The following is a 21,540-nucleotide window of genomic DNA, read 5'->3' as shown; positions in this document are numbered from 1 at the left end:
AACTTCAACTTAACAAAAAAGAAGTTGCTGTTTAATGGCTCTATTAAGGGTATTGGGACAGAAGGTGTTTGCTGTTTGTCAACAAAAACGAGGTAAGGGTAAATCTAAGGGCTTGCTATAATAAATTGCATGTTTCTTGACTTTTTTTTAACAAAATATACGGTCTTCAATCATTATCTAACAAGTTTGTGATTGTGTCAATTTCTTTAATCCAGCCAAGTTTTGAGTACCAAGGTGTTCCACAATTCTTGCGATTTGGATATCATTCACAGTCCAAATTTCCTGACTCAAAAGTCATTGCATGAACAAAAATCAATAGTTTTCTAATCACAGAAATTTGTGACATACCGCGATTAACATTCTTGGACATAGCGTTTTACACATCAATACCCAAATATTTCATGCTCTTCTCGTAATCAATCGCTATTCTCGGTAACTGATGTTGTCATCATAGAGCAGCAGAATATGTTGACTTAATCATTTTGGTTTGCCTAGATTAGTCTCGAAGAAATCTGATATATGAAAACCAAAATCGAAACAGGAAGTTTTGATCGAACGAAATCATCGACGGTTACCAGTAATCATGGTAATGGAAATGAACAAAATCCGAAAATAATATTTCTAATAAAGTGAGATTCTGACAAGTTTTTTTTTTTTGGTGTCATTGTTAGTGTTTTGCTATAAGCATTGTTTTTCATTGTTTTTAAATAAAGTGAAATTCTGACAACCAGTATTTTATTTTTGTGTTGAATAAGTCTTTATCATGTTTTGGTAACTGTATTGAAATAAATATTTTTTTCATTGTTTCTAGTAAATAAAGTGTGAATTTCACATCGTTAATTTGGTGTTGAATAAATGGTAAGCATGGTAAATGTATTGCTATGAATATATTTTGTGTCATTATTTCTAAATTAAGTGATATTCTGACAACGTTTTTTTAATGTGTTGAATAAATCTGAATTCTTTTTAGACAAAGTGTATTGCTCTATATATCTTGAGATCAAAGGAGCCAAGCTATTAAAACAATCATCTTTAATGTGTTTTATTTAAATTTTCAAAGTTTTACTAATACCAAGTTTAAGAAAACAACAATCCTGATTTTAAAACACTCAACAATAACACCATATTAGGCTGTAATCACATATAATTAACATTTTAAATAATTAATCATCAAATAAAGGGGAAAAAATCTATATAATAATTCATCAAATTTTATTCATGTTATTCAAGAAAATAGAATTATTTGGTATATACATATATAATAATTATATCTTATAATTCAACTGAAATTCGAATAAAAATTTGGGGCAAATGTGTAGGATGCGAACGAGGTACGAAAGTGTATTTGGTGCGAATGTAAAGTCTATTAACAAGTAAAATATGAAAAAAATTTCAGAAGGACGGGCGGGATGAAAATCTATCAATTAATTTTAATTGGCCATACATATTTAACCCGAAATTCGAAAAAAGAATTCCCGTATCCCAATAGGGTCAATCCCGAGCTAAAAAACACATGATCCCAAAGTCCTAATAAAGGTCTTATCCCCCCTCCTCTTTTTTATGTCATGTATATGTTATTTATTTAATTAGTAACAAAATATCAAGAACCAAATCAAAATATTACTTCCATATCTTATCATATAATTTTTATCATATCTTCCAAGCAGTCTTTATATACACCATTGTACACCTTAACGCTAAACCATACATTGTAAACCCGGCTGACCCGGTCGCTTAAACTTTTGACACATACAACAATCACTTTTCCATTGTGGCATCAGATACTTCTTCTACTTCTACTTTTTAGTGACCGCCTACAATACGTTGAAGTTTATGTCACTTGTACTGCGCATTGCTTTGTGAAGACGTATACTTGTAACGGTTTATTTCTTCCTCTGTGATATTTTATCCTGAGGATAATTTGTCCCAGTAATTTTTTTCCAGGCATGGTATTTTACAGGTTGATTTTTCCCAGAGGAGTGAAAATCTATCTGTGTTATGCAGATAGTGTGTACCGGTCTATATTTGCCGTACTATATTTCACAGAACCGTGTGAAATAGAGTCTCATTAACTACTATGTAAGTTACTCACAATCAATATATACCTGGCTATAATTATAGAATACTTCACAAAGGTAGACCAAATTTGCATAATTTATCAAAGGGAGGTGATTATGAGCAATTTATATTTTAAAGATATTAATATAATATATTTCTGAATCTATTTTGTAGTGAAATTTTTTCTTCAATCTTATTTTATATATATTCATTTATAGAAAAAGATGACTTACAACTTGATTTTATAAGACAGATAACATTTCACAGGTAAAAACTATCCAGCTGTTAAACATGCTTTTGTTCCAATATATTATTATGCTATGATTTATCCGATTTCCATATAATCAACAACTACATCTCTGTCTCCAGACAAAACTATTTATATAGTTAAAAATATCATCATAATCAAATTCTTCTATGACTGTTAACAGTAGTAATGCAACTATATTTCTACCTTACTTTTAAATGTATATTTGTACTGAGATCTGAAAACAACTCACTTTTATATCATCGGTATTTCACTAACCTTATTTAATCATGATATTATTTCATCGGTATTTCACTAACCTTATTTAATCATGATATTATTTTCACAATTACGATCTTTGAAATTACTTCTGGTTTTCTTCCCTATGTTTCATGATAATTTTCTTTTTTAAAAGGATGATATTGACTTGAATATTTAAGGAAATTTTTTCAAGGATAATTTGTGAAATTATTTCTCATTATAATACATTTTTTTTTTGTAACAATTTCGCTTTATTTCAAATACACTATTATTATTTCATAGTATTTTGAAGGTTAAGTTTTTTTCTAATAACTATTCAATAAGTTAACTACCCAAATAGAATTTCACAGCAAAGGAAAAAATATCCCAGGGAAATATTTTCCTCCGGATAAAAAAATAACAATAACTACTGTGACATTTTTTCCTCCGGATCAAATTTCAACCGTATATAATTTTGCTTTACATATACAGTGAAAAATTTAATTTTATGATTAAAAACAAAAATTAATTGTAACATTTTTACATAGTGGTAGTGCATATTTTTATTTTATTTTGTAGGTTGATATGACTGTTTTGAACGACTCTATAGAGTCGCTCATAACAATATTCGGAGGAAGGCTGTTCCAGTTTTTAATTGTGCGTGGAAAGAATGATTGTTGGCGTATTTGTGTTCTGTAGGATGAAATATAGATATTTTGCTATATGACGTGAAAATTTTACAGGAACCTGTGTGATATCCAGTAATGGCGGACAAATAGCGATAAGGTATATTGTCAAGGATATTGGGAATATTTAAAACTTTTACATCAATGCTTTTTACTTTACAGAATTAATTCATTATTTGAGACAATATCTGAAAAAGTCTAATTTCCATGTCCCGCACTTCACCAGCAATAATTTTTTTATTCAACCATCTTTTTTGAAAATTTTAAGTTTTAGTATAAACTAAATTATATAATGCACCATGGCCTGCCAATTAAACACTCATTCTTATATTTCTTCCAATAAAATATTGTAATTTAAATGTTCAACCCCCCCTAAAATCATGTTGTCCCCTGTGTTTTTTTGAAAACTAAATCATTCAAATAATATCCAAATTAACTAAACAGGCGTCCGATTCTCACATATATGATATATTATTTAATAAACTTGCCCCTAATTTGTCTTTTTATATTATAAGTATAGCATGTAATAAAATTTTGCAAATTTTAAGAGAAAAAAAATTTGTCCCCAGGGGTGATTTCCCTCCTGTTACCACTGGGTTTTTTTTACCTGTGGAAACGTTTACAAGACCAAAAGTTATTTTCCCATTATGTATTGTGAAGAGCATCATTCCCTGAATGTATTAGTACAAAGAAATAGTTGGAAAGGCGGCCAGGTTTGAAAATTCAAGCCCATCCAAGGTAAGAATTTATAGAAAAATACTTATTGGTGTTCTATCCTGTTATAGCCTTTTTTTACACTTTCTGAGAATATTTTTATGTGTGCACCACAACATTAAGTGTGTTTTTATATCATCTTTTTAAAAGTTATATGTCACATGATACACTTACATTTAATGTGATAAAAAGGACAAAAACTATCGCGTAATTCCTTTCTGATACGTTCTGTCATAATACCTGATCAAAAGTAACAGCATAACCATCATCAGTAACAGGAAGAATGTTCAAGACAATTTCACTGAAGAATCGAACAGTTAATCTACTATATGCCAACCATTTCATTTAATATAAGTTATCACCCCCATATCAAATAAATTTCAAAATAATATACAGTATATTGAATAAAAAAATAGGTTTTTTGCTTTTGATAACAGCAGAGAACATTGTGCAATTCTAGTATAGTAAATAGTAACAGAAAGGAATTTATTTTAGAATTTTTCATTACCTGGGCAGATTTTTCATCTTGCAAATACAGTTTCAAAGGATAAATGACATTGTTTGCTGTTATCTTCCAATTGTGACCAATCTAAAATGATTTATTTTTCTTAAATTTTAAAATAAAGCAGAAAAATCCTTTCTGTTACCAACTCTGTCCTGTTACCGTTGTCCTGTTACTCAAGATTCTTTCATGTTACCAACATATCTGACTATATTTAAGTATATTTCTAAACCTTTTGTATTGCAAATGCTAAAATCAATAATTGGCATTTGATAAACTATTGCAGGATATACTAGTAAACCACAAATAGTGTCTTAAACTTATTCCTTATTCCCATTAGAAACTTTTTAAAATTGATTCACTTTGGTAACAGGAAAGAACTGAATTTTTTGTACCATTTTTTAAATTGCCATTGTTTCCTTATTAAACAAGTATTTGAATTACAGACAACAGTTCCTAGATCCCCAATGTGTGTTCTTCGATTTGTGCTATTAAAATACCGGGTCTAAAGATTTTTTTTTGGTTTTTTCTTATTGCCAAAAACTAGACTTTTTCAGATATTGTCTCATTTACATTTCTCTGGCAAGTTAATTCCTTACATAAATATTTCACTTAAATGTTGGTCAAAGGCATGTTTATTCGATAAACATGTGAATCATTCTACTACTATTGGTCGGAGATGGGGAGATGGGAAATCAAATCTTGGAAGCCATATTGTTTACATTGCCTTGTCGACGAAATAGGTCAGCCAAACGTTTTATATTGCATTAAAATCAATGTAATGAAAAACGTGTTCAAGACTAAGACGAGCACCTGTTTTACCCACAATTCCTTTCACTGTTTTCTTCCTTTACTTCCGCTAATTTCAACGGTACATGCCAAATTATTTGTGTTTAAAATTATCTGTAATCATCCTAACATGTGAAAAATATTTGAACGATTAAAAGGCTTTTAAATTATTAAATGAACCAATACCTATAAAAATACATGATATTTTTTCTGTGCTTTACAGCGTATAATCGAAAAATCTATCTTGTTCTATGACATGTCTATCTCAAATCAGCGTACTGAGATCTGTTACAATCAGATTATTTAATTATGTTTCAATAACTTGAATAACTGTAGGCTCACAGAGTAGACACACTTTAAGTTATTAAATGAACTATGTTAAAACTGTTGAAGTAAACTGTATTTCCAATCTCGATTGTCACTGATTCAAACTTTCCTGTCAAGTAATGAAGTATTGAAGTAAAATTTTAGGTATTACAAATTGTTAAGATTGGCTGCCATTTTTGGTCTGCAGCAGATATCTCGAACTTCCCACATTGTAAGCCCAAGTATTTAAAGCAGTCTTGCAAATACAAGTCTGTTTCCTGCCTTTAATATGACTATGAATCTTTGCAATCCCCCCATTTCAACGGCATTTGCTAAGTAAGTGAAATGATGGACTGGAGCTGTGCCGACGTCACTGTTGATTTTATTCCTGGTATCGCAACAGAAGCCTGATTAATTCAGGCCAGATGAACGAAAAGCAAATTCCCCCCCCCCCCCCCCCCCCCCCCCCTTTTTATACATTGCTTTATTATTATTTTATTTTTTTCTGTCATACATTATACTCGCTTGTATAATTTCTTTGATTATCTTACAAAATTACTCTTTTTCTTGCGCCCATGGAAGCGTGGAGTATTGGGTCAAGTTTAACAGAAAATGTATATGTAGATGACCATGCAACCCTTTAGTAGAAGATGTATATTGACCAACCCTGTAGTAATTAGCATTGCCCGACATTGTACTTACATGTAGTAATTATTACAGTCTGCACCAAAAACTTTTTCAACTACTAGTCCGAAGACCAATATTCTGACATTTTTCTTATTGGTCCAAACAAAGTTTTGCAAAAACTTACTAGTCTGAAAGAAATTTTACTAGTCTGGGGCATCGGACTAGTGGCTAACTGTGCAGACTGTTATTAACGACCATGCAAATACATTCAGTGGTGGGTTCCAGTCATGCTTCAGTGATTCTCTAAACAAGCAACAATAATTTCCCCACAAACTGCCCCCTCACCCTTGGATCAAGGAGGGGAAGGACCTTTATCAGGACTTTAGGATTTGGTGTTTTTAAGCTCAGGATATTGGGATTGATCCTTTCGGGATCCGGGAATTTTTTTATCAAAATGTTCTTTAACTTTGGGATTTTGGGATCAGGACCCTTCAATTAGCATAATTTAGCAACAAATATACCAAAGTGAGTGTGATGAAAGAAAAGTACATGTGAAAAAACTTTATTTCTTACTGAATTGTATTTTTACTTTCAGCTCAAGATGGTGCGTATGAATGTATTGGCAGACGCCTTGAGGTCTATTGCAGCCGCTGAGAGGAGAGGAAAGAGGCAGGTGTTGATCAGACCTTCATCAAAAGTCATCATCAAATTTTTAACAGTAATGATGAAGCATGGTAAGTATGAAACATTATCTGTTGGTTAACAGTCAACTTACAAAGTGTATATATATATATATACTAGAACACACCCGTATATCGCGGGTCCGTGACTGAATTAATGTATATAACTATGTGCAAGCCTTATTTTAGAATTAGTATTGTCATCTGATAAAGTCATGCTGATTATAAGATACACAGTTTTCTCTGCTTTCAAATCTTTCTGTGTGAACCCGTCGAACTGGAACTTATCAATTAATGATAATAATATTTTTTTGGAAAACAAAAGGTCCTGGAATTATTATTATTATTATACAATATTTATATAGCGCATTATATAATTTGAAAAATTACCCTAAGCGCTTAACATGAATAAACAAAAAAATAAGATACATAAGGTAAAAGCAAAATATACAATCACATAAATACAATTTCTGAGCAGTGGCGTGTAAAATGAAAACATTGATTGTCGGTTTTAAAAAATAGGATAATATAAAAGAATGTACAACTCACACAAAAAATATCAAAAATTTAAAATTAATCAAAATGAAAGAAAAGTAAAAAGTTTCAAAAAATAAAAATGAGTTAAGAAAAATTTAAAATTTCCTCTATAAATTTAAAATAATGATTATCATTAAACCACAGTGACTCAAGTATTAAAAAATATTAAGTAAAAGTTCACAATACAATCAACTGGTAAAACAAATTGTTCATAAATTTAAAAATTTACAAAAAATCAATGAAAGCACTTCGGAAAAAATATGTCTTAAGATCTTTTTTAAAAACGTCAAGAGATTGTTCATTTCGTAAGGATGAAGGTAAGCTGTTCCAAAGAGTTGGTGCGGCAATATCGAACCGTCGTTCACCATAGCGTTTTGTCCTAACATCGTTTGGTAGTCTTAACAGCATGCTTTTCTCCGATCGCAAGGCTCTACCAGGTTTGTAATGTTCAACTAATTCCTGTAGGTATGATGGTGCCTTGCCATGAATTGCTTTAAAAATGTACAGCAGGAGTTTGTACTGACAACGAAAATGAACCGGTAACCAGTGCAATGAAATGAGAACAGGTGTTATTGAATCGTATTTTCTCTTGCGCGTTATTAGCCGTGCTGCTGTATTTTGCACACGCTGTAGTTTTGTTATTACACAGCTATTTGTTCCGTATAACAGCGCATTACCATAATCTAGTCGTGATGTAACGAGTGAGCACACGAGAGTCTTACATGCCTCATCTGTAATCAGGGATCTAATGCGACCAATATTTCGTATCTGATGAAAACATGCTTTTGTCGTTGCACTAGCTTGTTGTTCCATGCTGAGTGTTTTGTCAAAATAAAATCCAAGATTTTTCACACAAGAAGCATCAGTCAATATAGTTCCATCGAATGTTAGTTGGAAACTGGATAGTTGCTTTAGTTGTTGTTTTGGTGCAAACACAATTAATTCGGTTTTGTCTTGGTTTAATTTAAGCATGTTGATACTCATCCATGCACTGATATCCGACAAACAGTTCTCAAGACGATTGGAGAGGTCCGACCAGTCTCCAAGAGGTTTAATGACTTGATACACTTGCGTGTCGTCAGCGTATGAATGGTAAGACATCCCATGTCGCCTGCAAATTTCTCCGACTGGTTTGGCAAACATACAGAAAAGTTTTGGTCCCAACACAGAGCCTTGTGGTACACCAAAGCCGAGTCTGATATCATCCGATTGTACCGATCCGATAGAAACACGCTGAGTTCTATCTGTCAAATATGATTTCAACCACAACAGTGCCTCATCAGTTATTCCAAATGAAAACTCTAAACGATTGAGAAGTATTGTATGGTCGATAGTGTCAAATGCAGCAGATAAGTCAAGCATAAGCAAGACGACACAACAGTTATTATCAAGTGCGCACACAATATCATTATGGACGCGCAAGAGAGCGGTTTCCGTAGAATGGTAGGCACGATACGCTGACTGAACATGATCATAGAGAGAATAAGACGTGATGTGATTCTCAAAACGAGTGGCAACGACTTTCTCATTTATCTTGGATATGAATGGTAAATTTGAGACCGGCCGATAGTTTTTTAACACTTCTTTGTCTAAACTCGGTTTTTTCAATAGTGGTCTCACTACCGCTTGTTTAAAAGGCGTTGGAACACACATTTCCGATATCGATCTGTTGACTATATTTGTAATAGCTGGTAACAAGTAGTCCAAGCATTGTTTTAGAAGTTGGGTTGGTAATGGATCGAGTTCACATGACTTTGTTGGAGACGCTAGAATTATTTTCCGTATTTCTTCATTGGATGCTGATGACAGTGATGTTAGTTGATTACCTTCAAATTTAATGTCAGCTCTCATAGGATTACTGTCACTTGAGGAGGTGTTTGTTGTTGACAGGCTGTCACGAATTATACTTATCTTCCCAACAAAGAATTCACAAAACTTGTCGGCAAGTAACTTGTCATCCTCATGCTCGGGTAGAAAAATTTCTCTTTTATTTCCCATCAAATCATTAGTCAAACGATGCAGTTGTTTTTGATCGTGTCCAATTTCGGAAACTTTACTGGAGAAATAGTCTTTCTTGCATTTTATAAGAAGTTGGTTTGTTGTAATGCAAGACTCTCGGAACATTTGACGATGAATAGTCAGTTTCGTTTTCCGCATACGTCGTTCTGCTTTGCGGCGGTTTCTTTTAGCGACACGGAGGTCGTCTGTATACCACTCGGTATTAGGTCGTAGTATTAAGTTTTTAGATATTAATGGTGCATGTTTATCAAGTATGGAACTAAGCTCAGTAGAATATAAGTTCACCAAGTCTTCGAGAGGTCTTTCTTGATTCTGAAAAATTTCCGAATTGACCAAATCGTGAATTATATCATCTGTACTGATATTACGCAGTTTTCGATAAGTCACTTCTTTGCGTTCTCTTGGAGGTTTCGATATTTCCAACGCTGAAAACAATGCTAAGTGATCACCGGATGGATTTCCTTTCCGATCGCACAAGGAAGGATCTTGGACGGATGGTACTGTCTTAAGTATTAAACTGTTTTCCCTTGTAATTACCACGTCAAGTGTATGACCATGGTTATGTGTTGGACCTCGTACATGTTGTACAAGACCATGGTCTCTAAGTGTCTCTTGAAATTTTCGGGTATCACAATTGTTTTTATTATCGAGATGAAAATTAAGATCTCCTGTGATAACCAACTCTTCCGGTGTGACTACTAGACGGTCGAGGAACTCACTCCACTCCTCGAAGAACGTAGAGTTTTTGAGTTTATTTGAGAATGGAGTATTTTTTAATCAACAGCATTGTCCTATATTAGTTATAAATATTGAATTCTTTGATTCGCTGTTTTACGTCATGCCCGCTAACAAATTGAAAACTGTACCTATACGCCTTATTTTAGCAGGGCTCACACTACTTCAGAATTATAGGGAGAAGTGACTTCTCTTTTTGAAACTGATAGGGAGAAGTGGTGAGATTTGAAAGAGAAGTGCTCATTCGCGCGGGTGCGCTACAATGTTTGGATTTTACAATAGTATAAAGGGCCATATGTAAATAATGTTCTGTTTATGTTGTTCAATTCATATGAGTAAAAAATTACAATTAAAGTAACATTTGAAATTAAAAGTTGTTTAAGTTTTACTAAGGTTCTTGTGAGAAACTACCAACTAAATATCTAGCACTAAAAAAAATAATTTTATTTTAAAAAATGTAAAGAAATTATATCAATTACAATTTAATTAAAAATTATCTTGTGTATGAAATTCAGTGTTTCTCATAAAAAAAATATAATAGTTATTAAGCTGGGCCATAATATATTGATATAAGTATAATAGTCTCAGAGTTAAGCAACTTTAATCAATAGTTTGATACATTCATAAAAAATATAGGGAATTATATACACCAATCAATTAGATGTAACCAAAAGTGTCTTAATGCGTGTGGGATGCGTAATTTTTCCCTTTGGGATCAATATTCTTCTGTCAGCTGTTCCATCCGTGCGTCCGTAGTAATTATTGTAAAAGTACGGATTTCGGTCATAGCTGGTCCGGTTCAGATCCGTAGTTTAGAAATCGGTCAATGGCGGAAGAATGCAAGAAAATTTACAAAAATAAACGATGTTTGACAAGTTATTTGGAAAGGAACATGACGGTTTTAATGCAATAAATGGATTAAACATTTACTGGAGGCAACTTTTATCACCTTTAAATGAAGTAACAAACTTATTTTGCCGCCGAAATTTAGGTTGATGTACGTTTTCGAGCAACAAGCACCGGAACTTGCGAAAATGCACGAAGTGATAAAAAGTTGTATTTTTATCAAATAACCTGATACACACTGCGAAGACAATGCTTCAACCTCTTTTCTAAAGATAATGAATAGTTTATGTCTGAATTTCTTTAATTATCAGTTAAAAATTAATGTTTCATCAACTTGGTAAAAATTGAAAATGTCCGATGACGGAAGCGACTGAAAGCGACTTTCGTCAAGAACAGGGCGACTTGTTTTCGCTTTTGGGGGTCGGGGAAAGCGAAGTGACGATCGGGAGGGCGACTTCTTCGCCCAAGTCGCCTGGTAGCGTGAGCCCTGTTTTAGTCCAGATTTTTAGTATTCGTATTGTTATCTTAGAAAGTCTAACTGATTAAAATACAACAATAGGTAACAATTTGACTGCAATTAAGTAGTGTCAACCCTGTGATTATGACCCGTGTAATACTATATAGCATATTAATCCTGAATACACCGTTTGGTGGTGCGCCTGTCAGATGCGGAACGTACAGATAAGGTAATCGGTAACAGGTGAATATACTATTGGTATCGGTATCGGACTCGACCCGGAACTTCTTAATTATTGGCAATATTAATTACGTGGAAAACAAAAGGGCCTTGAGTGGTGTAATTTTTAATCTACACCTTTGTACTATATTAGTTATATATAAAATTGAATTCTTTGATTCGTCGTTTTTACGTGATGACGGCTGACAAATTGGACCTCGTAATTTTAGTATTATAGATATATATACACGAGATATATTGAACACAAATTTCCTTGTGGAGATATTCCTGAAGAATTCAATCAGCAGCTTAAACAATCACAGCTTTCAAAATGACATTATGACTTCTGGTTACTAATAGGGAAGATCAAGTAGGAATCTTCATACAGACAAAAAGACTTATTCAAAGCACAGCTGACACATTAAATGACTTGACTGCATTAAACTTCAAAAACACACTTTTTTCCAGCTTATAGAACTTGTAAAAGGACCATTTAACATGTCTCTCTAGACTTTCTATTTACATAAGGCCAAAATAAAAAGATTGTATGTTTGCCCAAACGCGACCGACCCAAAATAAACCCGCCGACTCAAATTCTTTTTTTGACGTTTTTTGGAAGAATTTTTTTTTTCGGATTTATTTTGGGTCCGCTCCGTCATCGTACAAAACTTAATGTTTGTCGTCTTTGCGTTTGAAAGTAACTGTGAATAAGATCAAAAGAAAGCGTATAAGAGACGCAGTTAATCGATATTCGATGTTCTCTGTTTTTATCGTCTAATTTAACGAACGTAAAGAAGTAAAACATTTGAAGTGGCAGTTTTTTACGTTGTAGTTGTTTGTACTACCAAACCCTTACCTATATGCTCAATGTTAATTTCATCGTGTTATCGAATATCTGATAAGAATATTCAGGTAGATTTGTTCAAAACCATATGCAATCGAATATTTTCAATGTTATTCTGACAGGAAATGGATCCGGAAGTTGCGAATTTACAATCTTGCAAGAAGATTTTGTTTTTACTGAATAAAAAGGAATTATTTCTTGATAAATTGTTGTCTTTAATTATAATCTTACTTTATCATGTAAATTAGATGCCCTTTTATTCAAATAGTTCAAATTTACAAGTCTCATTAGACAGTCAGTACGTTGCTGTTTGGGAGAATTTGATAAAACTATAATTGCTCACAGAATCAGAAATATAATCTTAACTGAATGTAACTCCTTCTGAATAATTTATTTCAATATAAATATAAATCCCTTTTGACAAGAGAAATCTGACTTTTGTCAGAAATATTTTTTCACATGTGCAAAAGTAAAAACATGTTATGGACGCCATAATTGGATTTTTATACAATTTGTGAGGAAGCCTCTAGAACCATGACCTAAAAAGAAAGTCTTCAGAAAACGTTAACTTTATGCGATTATATTTTATCAATAATGATTATTTTCAAAAATTTAAACTTGATTATTTAAAGAAATAAAATTATAACAAATACGTTTTTAGTTTGGAGATTCTACAGAACATGCTTTGATCTATTTATAGCCAAATTAGTTTACCTGTGTGATAATGTAAAATATAAATTTGTTTTCAAAACATAAAAAAGACACAAACTAAGAATGGTAGATAATAATTCAAATAAATATTTTAGGACATTTAATCTATTTTAATAGAAATAGGATTTAAAAACTGCAAACAAATTTAATCATTACATAATCAGCTGATATTTTTTTTATACAAACATCATGTTGATGGAACTGTTGAAAATCACTTCACAAATCCAACAGCCCTTTCACACAGTTAGCAATTGTCAGGGTTATAAACATCTCAGGATACAAATCATATAGTAGACTAATTTATTTATAGAGGTTTTAAATTCATGGCTTTTGGTTGTCTCTACAAAGGTTTGACAGAGAAAAAAAAGATATACTGTTTTAAGATCTTTTAATATTTTCATGCAAATTCGGATAAAAAAAAAAAGAATTTGCCTACCTACCTACCCACACCCAGTCATCATGGGTCGGGTTTGGGCAAACTGAAATATTTTTAATTGTGGCCTAACGATGCAAACTTAATGTGGATTATTCACAAAATAAATATGAAGCAAACACGCAATAATTACTACAATTTGATGAGCCCACAAAATGAACCAAGGAGGTGAACTCCATTTAAAGTTAAAAAAAACCAAACTATATGAAATCATGTTATTACTCTGTAAACCATCAATTTAAAAAAAGATTTTATATTTTTCAGGTTACATTGGAGAGTTTGAGATTGTAGATGACCACAGAAATGGCAAGATTGTTGTCAATTTAACAGGAAGATTAAATAAAGTATGTAAATTAGTCCAAAATTTAAATTTCTAATGAATTTTATCATATTTTTTTTATACATCGAAAGTCCAAATTTTGAATTATTCTCATTGTGTTGAAGACCAATTGGTGGCCATTTTCTGCTCTTAGGTGAGGTTGTTTACAAGGTTTATAAACATTAAGCAACATAACTGTTCTATGGACACATTCTTTTTACTGTTAAAAAATTATATGATTTGAAATCTTTATATAAGACCCGTTCACTAATAGCCGTATAAGGAGTTTAGTGCTTATATGGTCGCATTGAATGGAACATAAAAAAAGAGATCTCTTTGCTATCTACTTTTTACATGTAAAGTAAAATGGCACTCTGGTCTCTAACAATTTATTTTCCTGAACTTCTATACATTGTTTGTAGATCAGTGAATAATAATCAGATTATGTCACTATGAGTACTTTGTGATCTTTAAAAATATATAGGTATATTTTTACAGAAACTGGTGACAGTGCTATGAACTTTGAGTTCACTTTTCCTTTTTGTTCACTTTATTGGGTATCACATTTTGAAAGAAAACAAAAAAAATCAGCAGAAGGGCATTTGTGTCGCCCTAAAATGTCAAGTTTTTGAGGAATTCCCAACCTCCATAGATGCTAATTTTTTTTATATAATTAAAAGTCTTCGGTACATATAAACGTCTAAGAACTAGAGCTAAATTTATGGACTAGGGAATACCTTAACCTTAAAATTAAATATGAAACAATACAAGGAATCAAATTGCGGGACACAATTTAAACATGTTTTAATACAAAGAAAAATTATTTCTGAAATTGAAATAAAAATAGTGGGGCTGCAAGTTTTTCAGTAGGTCAGGCAGCGATGCCAACAAATGGAATTTTACTTTAAACCTTATTTCCCTCTGAAATTTACCAGTTCTCAAAACATTTTTAGCATTCTAGAATTACACGAACTGAATTGTATTTTCAGATAAGACCCATTCACTAATAGCCGTATAAGGAGTTCAGTGCTTATATGGTCGCATTGAATGGAACATAAAAATAGAGATCTCTTTGCTTTTTACTTTTTACTTGTAAAGTTAAATGGCACTCTGGTCTCTAACAATTCATTTTCCTTATCCAGTACATTGTATGTAGATCAGTGAATTCATGACCAGATCATGTCACAATCTGACAGGAAAGATATTAAGCTTTCTAGAAATTAGTGTCTGTGCTAAATGTATGTGAACATGGAGCTTACTAGTACTTTTCCTGTTTGTTTATCCTTTTTGGGGTATTGTGCTTTAAAACATTTGAATACTTCCTTTTTTCAGAAAAAGGGCATTTATGTCATCCTAACTTTTTTTTGTGAATTTTCTATTTTTAATATAATTAAAGTCTACAGTCTCTGTCTCAAAGAAAAAAGGGATTAGGGGAAAACCTAATCATGAAAATTTCGAAAGAATACAAGGAATAGAGATATACAATTCATTTAGATCTTATGTTTCTCTTAGAAATGTTTATACTAACACATGTACAGATCATGGTCACTAGAACATATAGAAACACATAGAATTACCATATGTAAGAGCTAAAAGTTCTTCCAGAATGTTTCTTCCAAAGAATAGTTGAAAATTTTATTTTTAGAATGTTCACCTCTGTTAAGCAAGGCATAGCAGCATAGGGGAAGCTTCCCACTTCTAGTCTCTTTGACATTACATTTGGCAGATTTTTACTATTCTATCAATTTCTATGTTATTTAAATGTTTGTTCCCAATACAGTGTACAGCAAGAACTTTTAAGATCGTGAAATTTGAAAGTCAGGAACGAACTGCAGATGTGATCAAATTCCGTTACAATTTCCAGTTGTTTTAATCCCCAAAAAATTAGTTTCTGAACACAAACAAAATAATTCGGGCAGCAAGAATTTCAGTGGGTCCGGCGGCACACAATATCAAATAAATGAAATTTTATTTTAGGCCATATTTCCCTCTGAAATCTACTAATTCTCAAGATTTGAATTGTATAATGTTACGCCCATTCACTAATAGCCATTTAAGGAGTTTAGTGCTTATATGGTCGCATTGAATGGAACATAAAAATAGAGATCTCTTTGCTATTTACTTTTTACTTGTAAAGTAAAATGGCACTCTGGTCTCTAACAATTAGTTTTCCGTTTCTGATACATTGGATGTAGATTAGTGAATTTATGACCAGATCATGTCATGATGAGCTCTTTGTGCTGACAAATGATACTAAATTAATAAAAAACAAGAATGTGCCCCCAGTGCACATATACTCCATCTTCACTATCATTTTTAACCGGACTTTTGTGACAAAAATGTTGGTTATTGATTTGGGGATGTGCGGGCGGCAACTAAATGTTGTCCGTGCATTTACTCATGAACCTTTCAACCAAAGCTTTTAAAATTTTAATTTGTTGTTACTGACAACAAAATGAAGGTCAAAGTCAATAATGATGATTTTGACTTTTACTGTTCAGGAGTTATTGTTCTTTAAAGATTAAAAAATGGCATTTCCAGTTGTGTCCGTGCATTTACGCATGAACTGTTCAACCAAAGCTTCCCAAATATTGATATGTTGTTACTGATGACAAAATGGAGGTCAAGTTCAATAATGACGATTTTGTCTTTTACCGTTCAGGAGTTATGGGTCCTGAAAGATTGAAAAATGGCTTTTGCAGTCGTGTCTGTGCACTTACTCATGAACTGTTTTACCAAAGCTTTTCAAATTTTAATATGTTGTTACTGATGACAAAATGGAGGTCAAGTTCAATAATGTCGATTTTGACTTTTACCGTTCAGGAGTTATGTTTCTTGAAAGATCGAAAAATGGTGTCGCCATTCATTTTGTTGCATTTACTTTTGAATCATTCAACCTAAGCTTTTCAAGTTTTGATATGTTGATACTGATGACAAAATGGAGGTCAAATTTGATATTTACGATTTTCACTTTCACTGTTCATCAGTAAATGGTTCTTGTGATATTGGCAGGACTTGTTAAATCCGGTTTGCTGTCGTTGTGACAGCCTCTTGTCTATGTTTAATGGACAGAGAAAATGGGGTAAAATCTCTTATTTGGCATTAAAATTAGAAAGATCATAGCATAGGGAACATTGTACTAAGTTTCCAGTTGATTGGGCTTCAACTTCATCAAAAACTACCTTAACCAAAAACTTTAACCTGAAGCCGGACGCACGCACAGACCAGAAAACATATTGTCCATAAATGGGGTATAAAAACACCACAGAATTGGGATATGATCACTTATATATTCAAGTAAGACATAAGTAGACCATACAGCTGTATTTATTGTGGTTTCTTTGTTTTTTAGTGTGGTGTAATCAGTCCAAGGTTTGACATTGCCATGAGAGACATGGAGAAGTGGACCACAAATCTGTTACCTTCAAGACAGTTTGGGTAAGTGATTGAATCAGTATATTGTTAGCTATATATTTTTTCAGTACAGAGATCTTTCAAATATAGTATGGGTTATAAAGCTGAAAGCCTTTGGGGGATTGATTTCAACAATTTATAAAATTAGGTTAAACCATTACAACTTATTTTGAAAGGACAGAAATTGGTAATTTAGACAAAATTTAAAATGATATTTTCCAACTTTATCAAGATTTCTCTTGTGAAGTTAAATGCATTTGATGATGACAAAAATAATGCAAAAAGAGTTGTCTCCCCTACCATAGACAGTATCTTAACTGGGAATTTATATGAAATGTTGTCAGTTTATTTTAACTATCATGACTAGGTTACAATTTGATACTTGATTGATATACTAGAGGAATTTCAAAAATCTGACAAAAATTCCAAAACATGACAAGAGAACATCCTTAACCCTTTCACCGATTGCTGCCCAGACAGAAGCTACTCTGAGACGATGGCTTCCCTGGCTACTATTACTCAAGTGGGAGATCTTCATAATAAATGTCAATAAAAACTTGTTTGTAGTTATTTGTGTATTTATTTCATTCACTAACACCATGTTCACAGTTTTATTCATGTTTTAATAATTTTTTCTTCTTAAAATATTCAAATTTTCTAATTTTCGGCATTTTCTAGGTGAAATTCTCAAAATTCTGCTCTTTGACCCCAAATCGTAATTTTTTAACCCAAAACGGCAAAATTTTGAAAATTTTTATGAGGCTGTACAAATTCCTCCCACTGAACGATGTCCATTCCAAGTGTTTTGTACTTAAAACCACATTTTATGTCAAAAAAGTATACTAGTTTGGCTTCAATTCTTCCATATTCTTTCAAAAAAAATGTTCCCTCATTTCAAATTCTCGTAAATTCCGTAAATTTCCTCTGATTTTGACACGGTTTTCAACAAACGGAAGCGCAATGTTTACACTTTCATCCGGGTATCAATCAAAGAAAGATAACTCATGTTTGCACTGTTTTAAGCGGGAAACATAAAAGAGGTATTCCGATCCCGGTAAAACGGGACTCATCGTCAGCTGTCTGAAGCGTGAATCCCGGTAAACCGGGACTCATCGGCGAAAGGGTTAACATTTCAATTGTATGATAACTTAATTTGACTTCCATCTTATGACTTGCTTTCAAAACTTATTTTCTCCCAACTGTATGAAATAAATATTGCAATCGCAATGGGTATTTCCATTCATCTATCAAACATGTATTTCCGTCGCACTTTAATGAAAAATTATTACTGAAATGAATGAATTCAATTTTGGCTGCTTAATTTTGATGATTTTTCGTTGTAGATTTTTGGTACTAACAACCTCAGGAGGCATCATGGACCATGAAGAGGCCAGAAGGAAACATTTAGGAGGAAAGATCCTTGGCTTCTTTTTCTAAAGACAATAAAAAATAAAGTAAACTAGTCAAGTGTTTTGTTAAGTGTCCAAGAAATATACGAGGATACACAAGATTAGTTAAGAAATGTTGAGAAAAGGGTATTGAACATTCAAGAAATATTAAGAGAGATTAAGGATACTCAGGAGTTCAACAAACTACAATTTTTGTATTCACCCGCTGTAGCAGAGTTTCAGCTTTATCCTTGTAGGTCCTTTGTGTCCCAAAATTGGTTTCAGTTCTCAAGTTTGCTTCAACCAAATGTTCTTAAACTTATACACAATGCTTATTAACACAAAACCTGGATCCAGTTTGATAATGGTCGTGTTACTTTTACTGTTCTAGAGTTATATCTCTTTACAAAAGGAAAAATTGCTGAATTTTTCGTTACTGTTTTCTCATTTTAGTCTGCCTCACCCAAATGTGATTAGACTTGTACACAATGCTTATTACCACAAAACACGGATCCAGTTTGATTTTGGTGACATCACTAATTTGAGGCATGCATGTGCATGTCCTCTACCTTTAAGCTGGGATAATAGTGTAACCGCCCAACAGATTTAGTTTAAAAGGAGTAGGTCCGGTAAGACCCCTTTTTGGCCCCAAAATATAACAGTTTTACAAAATTGTAAAAATGTAAACTTCTAGTTATTTATTGGACAGTTGAATGCTTCTGCTACATAAATATGGGCTGTTTTTGACAATACAATGCACATATATCGGGTTGTAGCACCATTAAGTCATGCTAAATTACTGAAATCTTCAAAATTCTATCATTTTAGTTAAAATTTAGACGGTTTCCGTCTGAAATGAAAGTGGCTGCATTCGTGTTCATCCTTAATATTGAAATGTAAGTTGTATTTTTTGATAATACATAACATATATAAAGGTTGTGGATGAACACGGATGCGGCCACTTTCATTTTTGACAAAAACCATCTGAAAAGTGACGTTTTTTGGCATATTTGAGCTTGAATCGGATCGTTTTTAATGAATAAATCAGTTAAAATCTTCAACTTATACTAATTAAATCAAGTGAAATAGACACTTAAGTCTTTAAAAAGTGGTCAAAATCTTTCGTCAGATGAAACTGAAATATGAGGCCAAAATGAGTCCTTACCGGACCTACTCCTTTGTAAACTTGTTTTTTTTTGGTGAATAAAGGCCTTATAATATACTGTGGATTTCGTAGGTACAGGTTAATCATGAAATTAAACGTTCAACTAATTACAAAGGAGTAGGTCCGGTAAGGGCCGATTTTGGCCTCAAATTTTAGGTTCATCTAAAGAAAGGTTTTGGACACTTTTTAAACACTTAAGTGTCTGTTTCAATTGATTCAATTCGTGTATGTGAAAGATTTTGACTGATTTAGTCATTAAAAACGCTCCGACTCAAGCTTAAATATGAAAAATCTATCAAATATGCCAAAAACCGTCACTTTTCAGATGGTTTTTGTCAAAAATGAAAGTGGCCGCATCTGTGTTCATCCTCAACCTTTATATATGTTATGTATTATTATCAAATACAACTCAGATTTCAATATTATGAATGAACACGAATGCGGCCACTTTCATTTAGGATGGAAACCGTCTAAAAATTTTCTAAAATTCTAAAATTGTGAAGATTTCAGTAATTTAGCATGACTTTATGATGCTAGTACCCGATATTTGTGCATTGTATTGTCAAAAACAGCCCATATTTGTGAAGCAGAAGCATTCTACCTTCCAGTAAATAGCTAAAAGATTACATTTTCACAATTTTGTAAAACTGCTATATTTTGGGGCCAAAAAGGGGTCTTACTGAACCTACTCCTTTTCTATAGGGTTGTATGTAAACCTCAGCAAAACCACGAAATTTTAAATATCCACAAACACAAGTTTGACGTTATCCACGAAAATAAATGAATCCACAGTAGAAAGTAATATGGACAATATACAAAGCATGGGCAGTTATAACCAATAAGTTGCATTTTAAAGGTATTCAGAGCAATTGTGTTGGAATTTGCATGTAATGCTTTGGAAAACAATTGTCATTGAAGTCCTTATAGTACACATTTTGAGATGGGACAATAATGATGTTTGGACAGAGACAAGAATTGTGGGTGAAAATGGTATTTTCTACTTATCCCTTAGTTTAATGAGTTGTTAAAATTTGGTACATCTTTGGTGTAAGAAAAATCTGATACTTGAAGCATTTTGGACCTGGAAAAGATTGGTTTGGAATATTAGGTGACACCTGTAGGTGTAGTCTGCTAGAATAAGAAAAAGCATAGAAAATTTGAGTGATTGAATTCCCACTATCATGACTTATGAATTAAAAAATATTTTGTGATGAATTAACACTGAGTTGATTGTTCATTAAACATTTTCAATATGACACATAGAAATAAGGAGATGTGGTTTGAGTGCCAATGAGACAACTCTCAATCCAAGTCACAATTTGTATGAGCTAACCATTATAGGTGAAAGTAAGGTCTTCAACACGGAGCCTAATTGGCTCACACCGAACAGCAAGCTATAAAGGACTCCAAAAAATACTATTATAAAACCATTCAAACGGGAAAACCAAGGGTCTAGTTGATGTAAGAAACGAGAAGCTAGTTCCCTTTAGCATTCAAAGAAGATGAAACTGGTACATATCCAAAATAAGTGACAAATTATTAGGTAATTGATACTTGTTTCATTGCTTACTTTTACACTTTTAATGGGAATCAACAGCTTTTAA

The 21,540-nt window shown here is 32.5% G+C and overlaps 2 protein-coding genes across 10 annotated transcripts in view; one reads left to right on the top strand and one right to left on the bottom strand.

The window, feature by feature from the left end:
• The window catches only part of LOC139489238 (uncharacterized), a 37,931-nt gene extending 32,744 nt beyond the window's left edge, over window positions 1–5,187 (bottom strand). For 6 of the 7 annotated variants that reach the window (XM_071275463.1, XM_071275462.1, XM_071275466.1 and 3 more), the window contains exon 1: window positions 5,047–5,183. The gene's annotated coding sequence lies outside the window, so the exon portion shown is untranslated. Of the gene's footprint in view, window positions 1–5,046 lie in introns of all 7 variants that reach the window. The other variant, XM_071275469.1, reaches the window with a different exon arrangement.
• Window positions 5,188–5,198: 11 nt separating this feature from the next.
• On the top strand, window positions 5,199–18,845 carry LOC139489241 (small ribosomal subunit protein uS8A). Of its 3 annotated transcripts, none has more exons than XM_071275473.1 (5): window positions 5,199–5,318; window positions 6,765–6,903; window positions 13,915–13,994; window positions 17,322–17,407; window positions 18,727–18,845. In XM_071275473.1, the coding sequence occupies exons 1-5, from the start codon at window positions 5,229–5,231 to the stop codon at window positions 18,818–18,820; spliced, it is 489 nt and encodes a 162-aa protein (XP_071131574.1). In that variant the 5' UTR covers window positions 5,199–5,228; the 3' UTR covers window positions 18,821–18,845. The 3 variants fall into 3 exon arrangements, with proteins under 3 accessions (XP_071131574.1, XP_071131575.1, XP_071131576.1); XM_071275474.1 differs by having other exon boundaries at window positions 5,311–5,352; XM_071275475.1 differs by lacking the exon at window positions 5,199–5,318 and adding an exon at window positions 5,508–5,596.
• Window positions 18,846–21,540: the final 2,695 nt, after the last annotated feature.

Source organism: Mytilus edulis, chromosome 9 (genome assembly GCF_963676685.1).
Source record: "Mytilus edulis chromosome 9, xbMytEdul2.2, whole genome shotgun sequence".
Taxonomy (NCBI): domain Eukaryota; kingdom Metazoa; phylum Mollusca; class Bivalvia; order Mytilida; family Mytilidae; genus Mytilus; species Mytilus edulis.
This window is presented reverse-complemented; position numbering and strand designations above follow the sequence as displayed.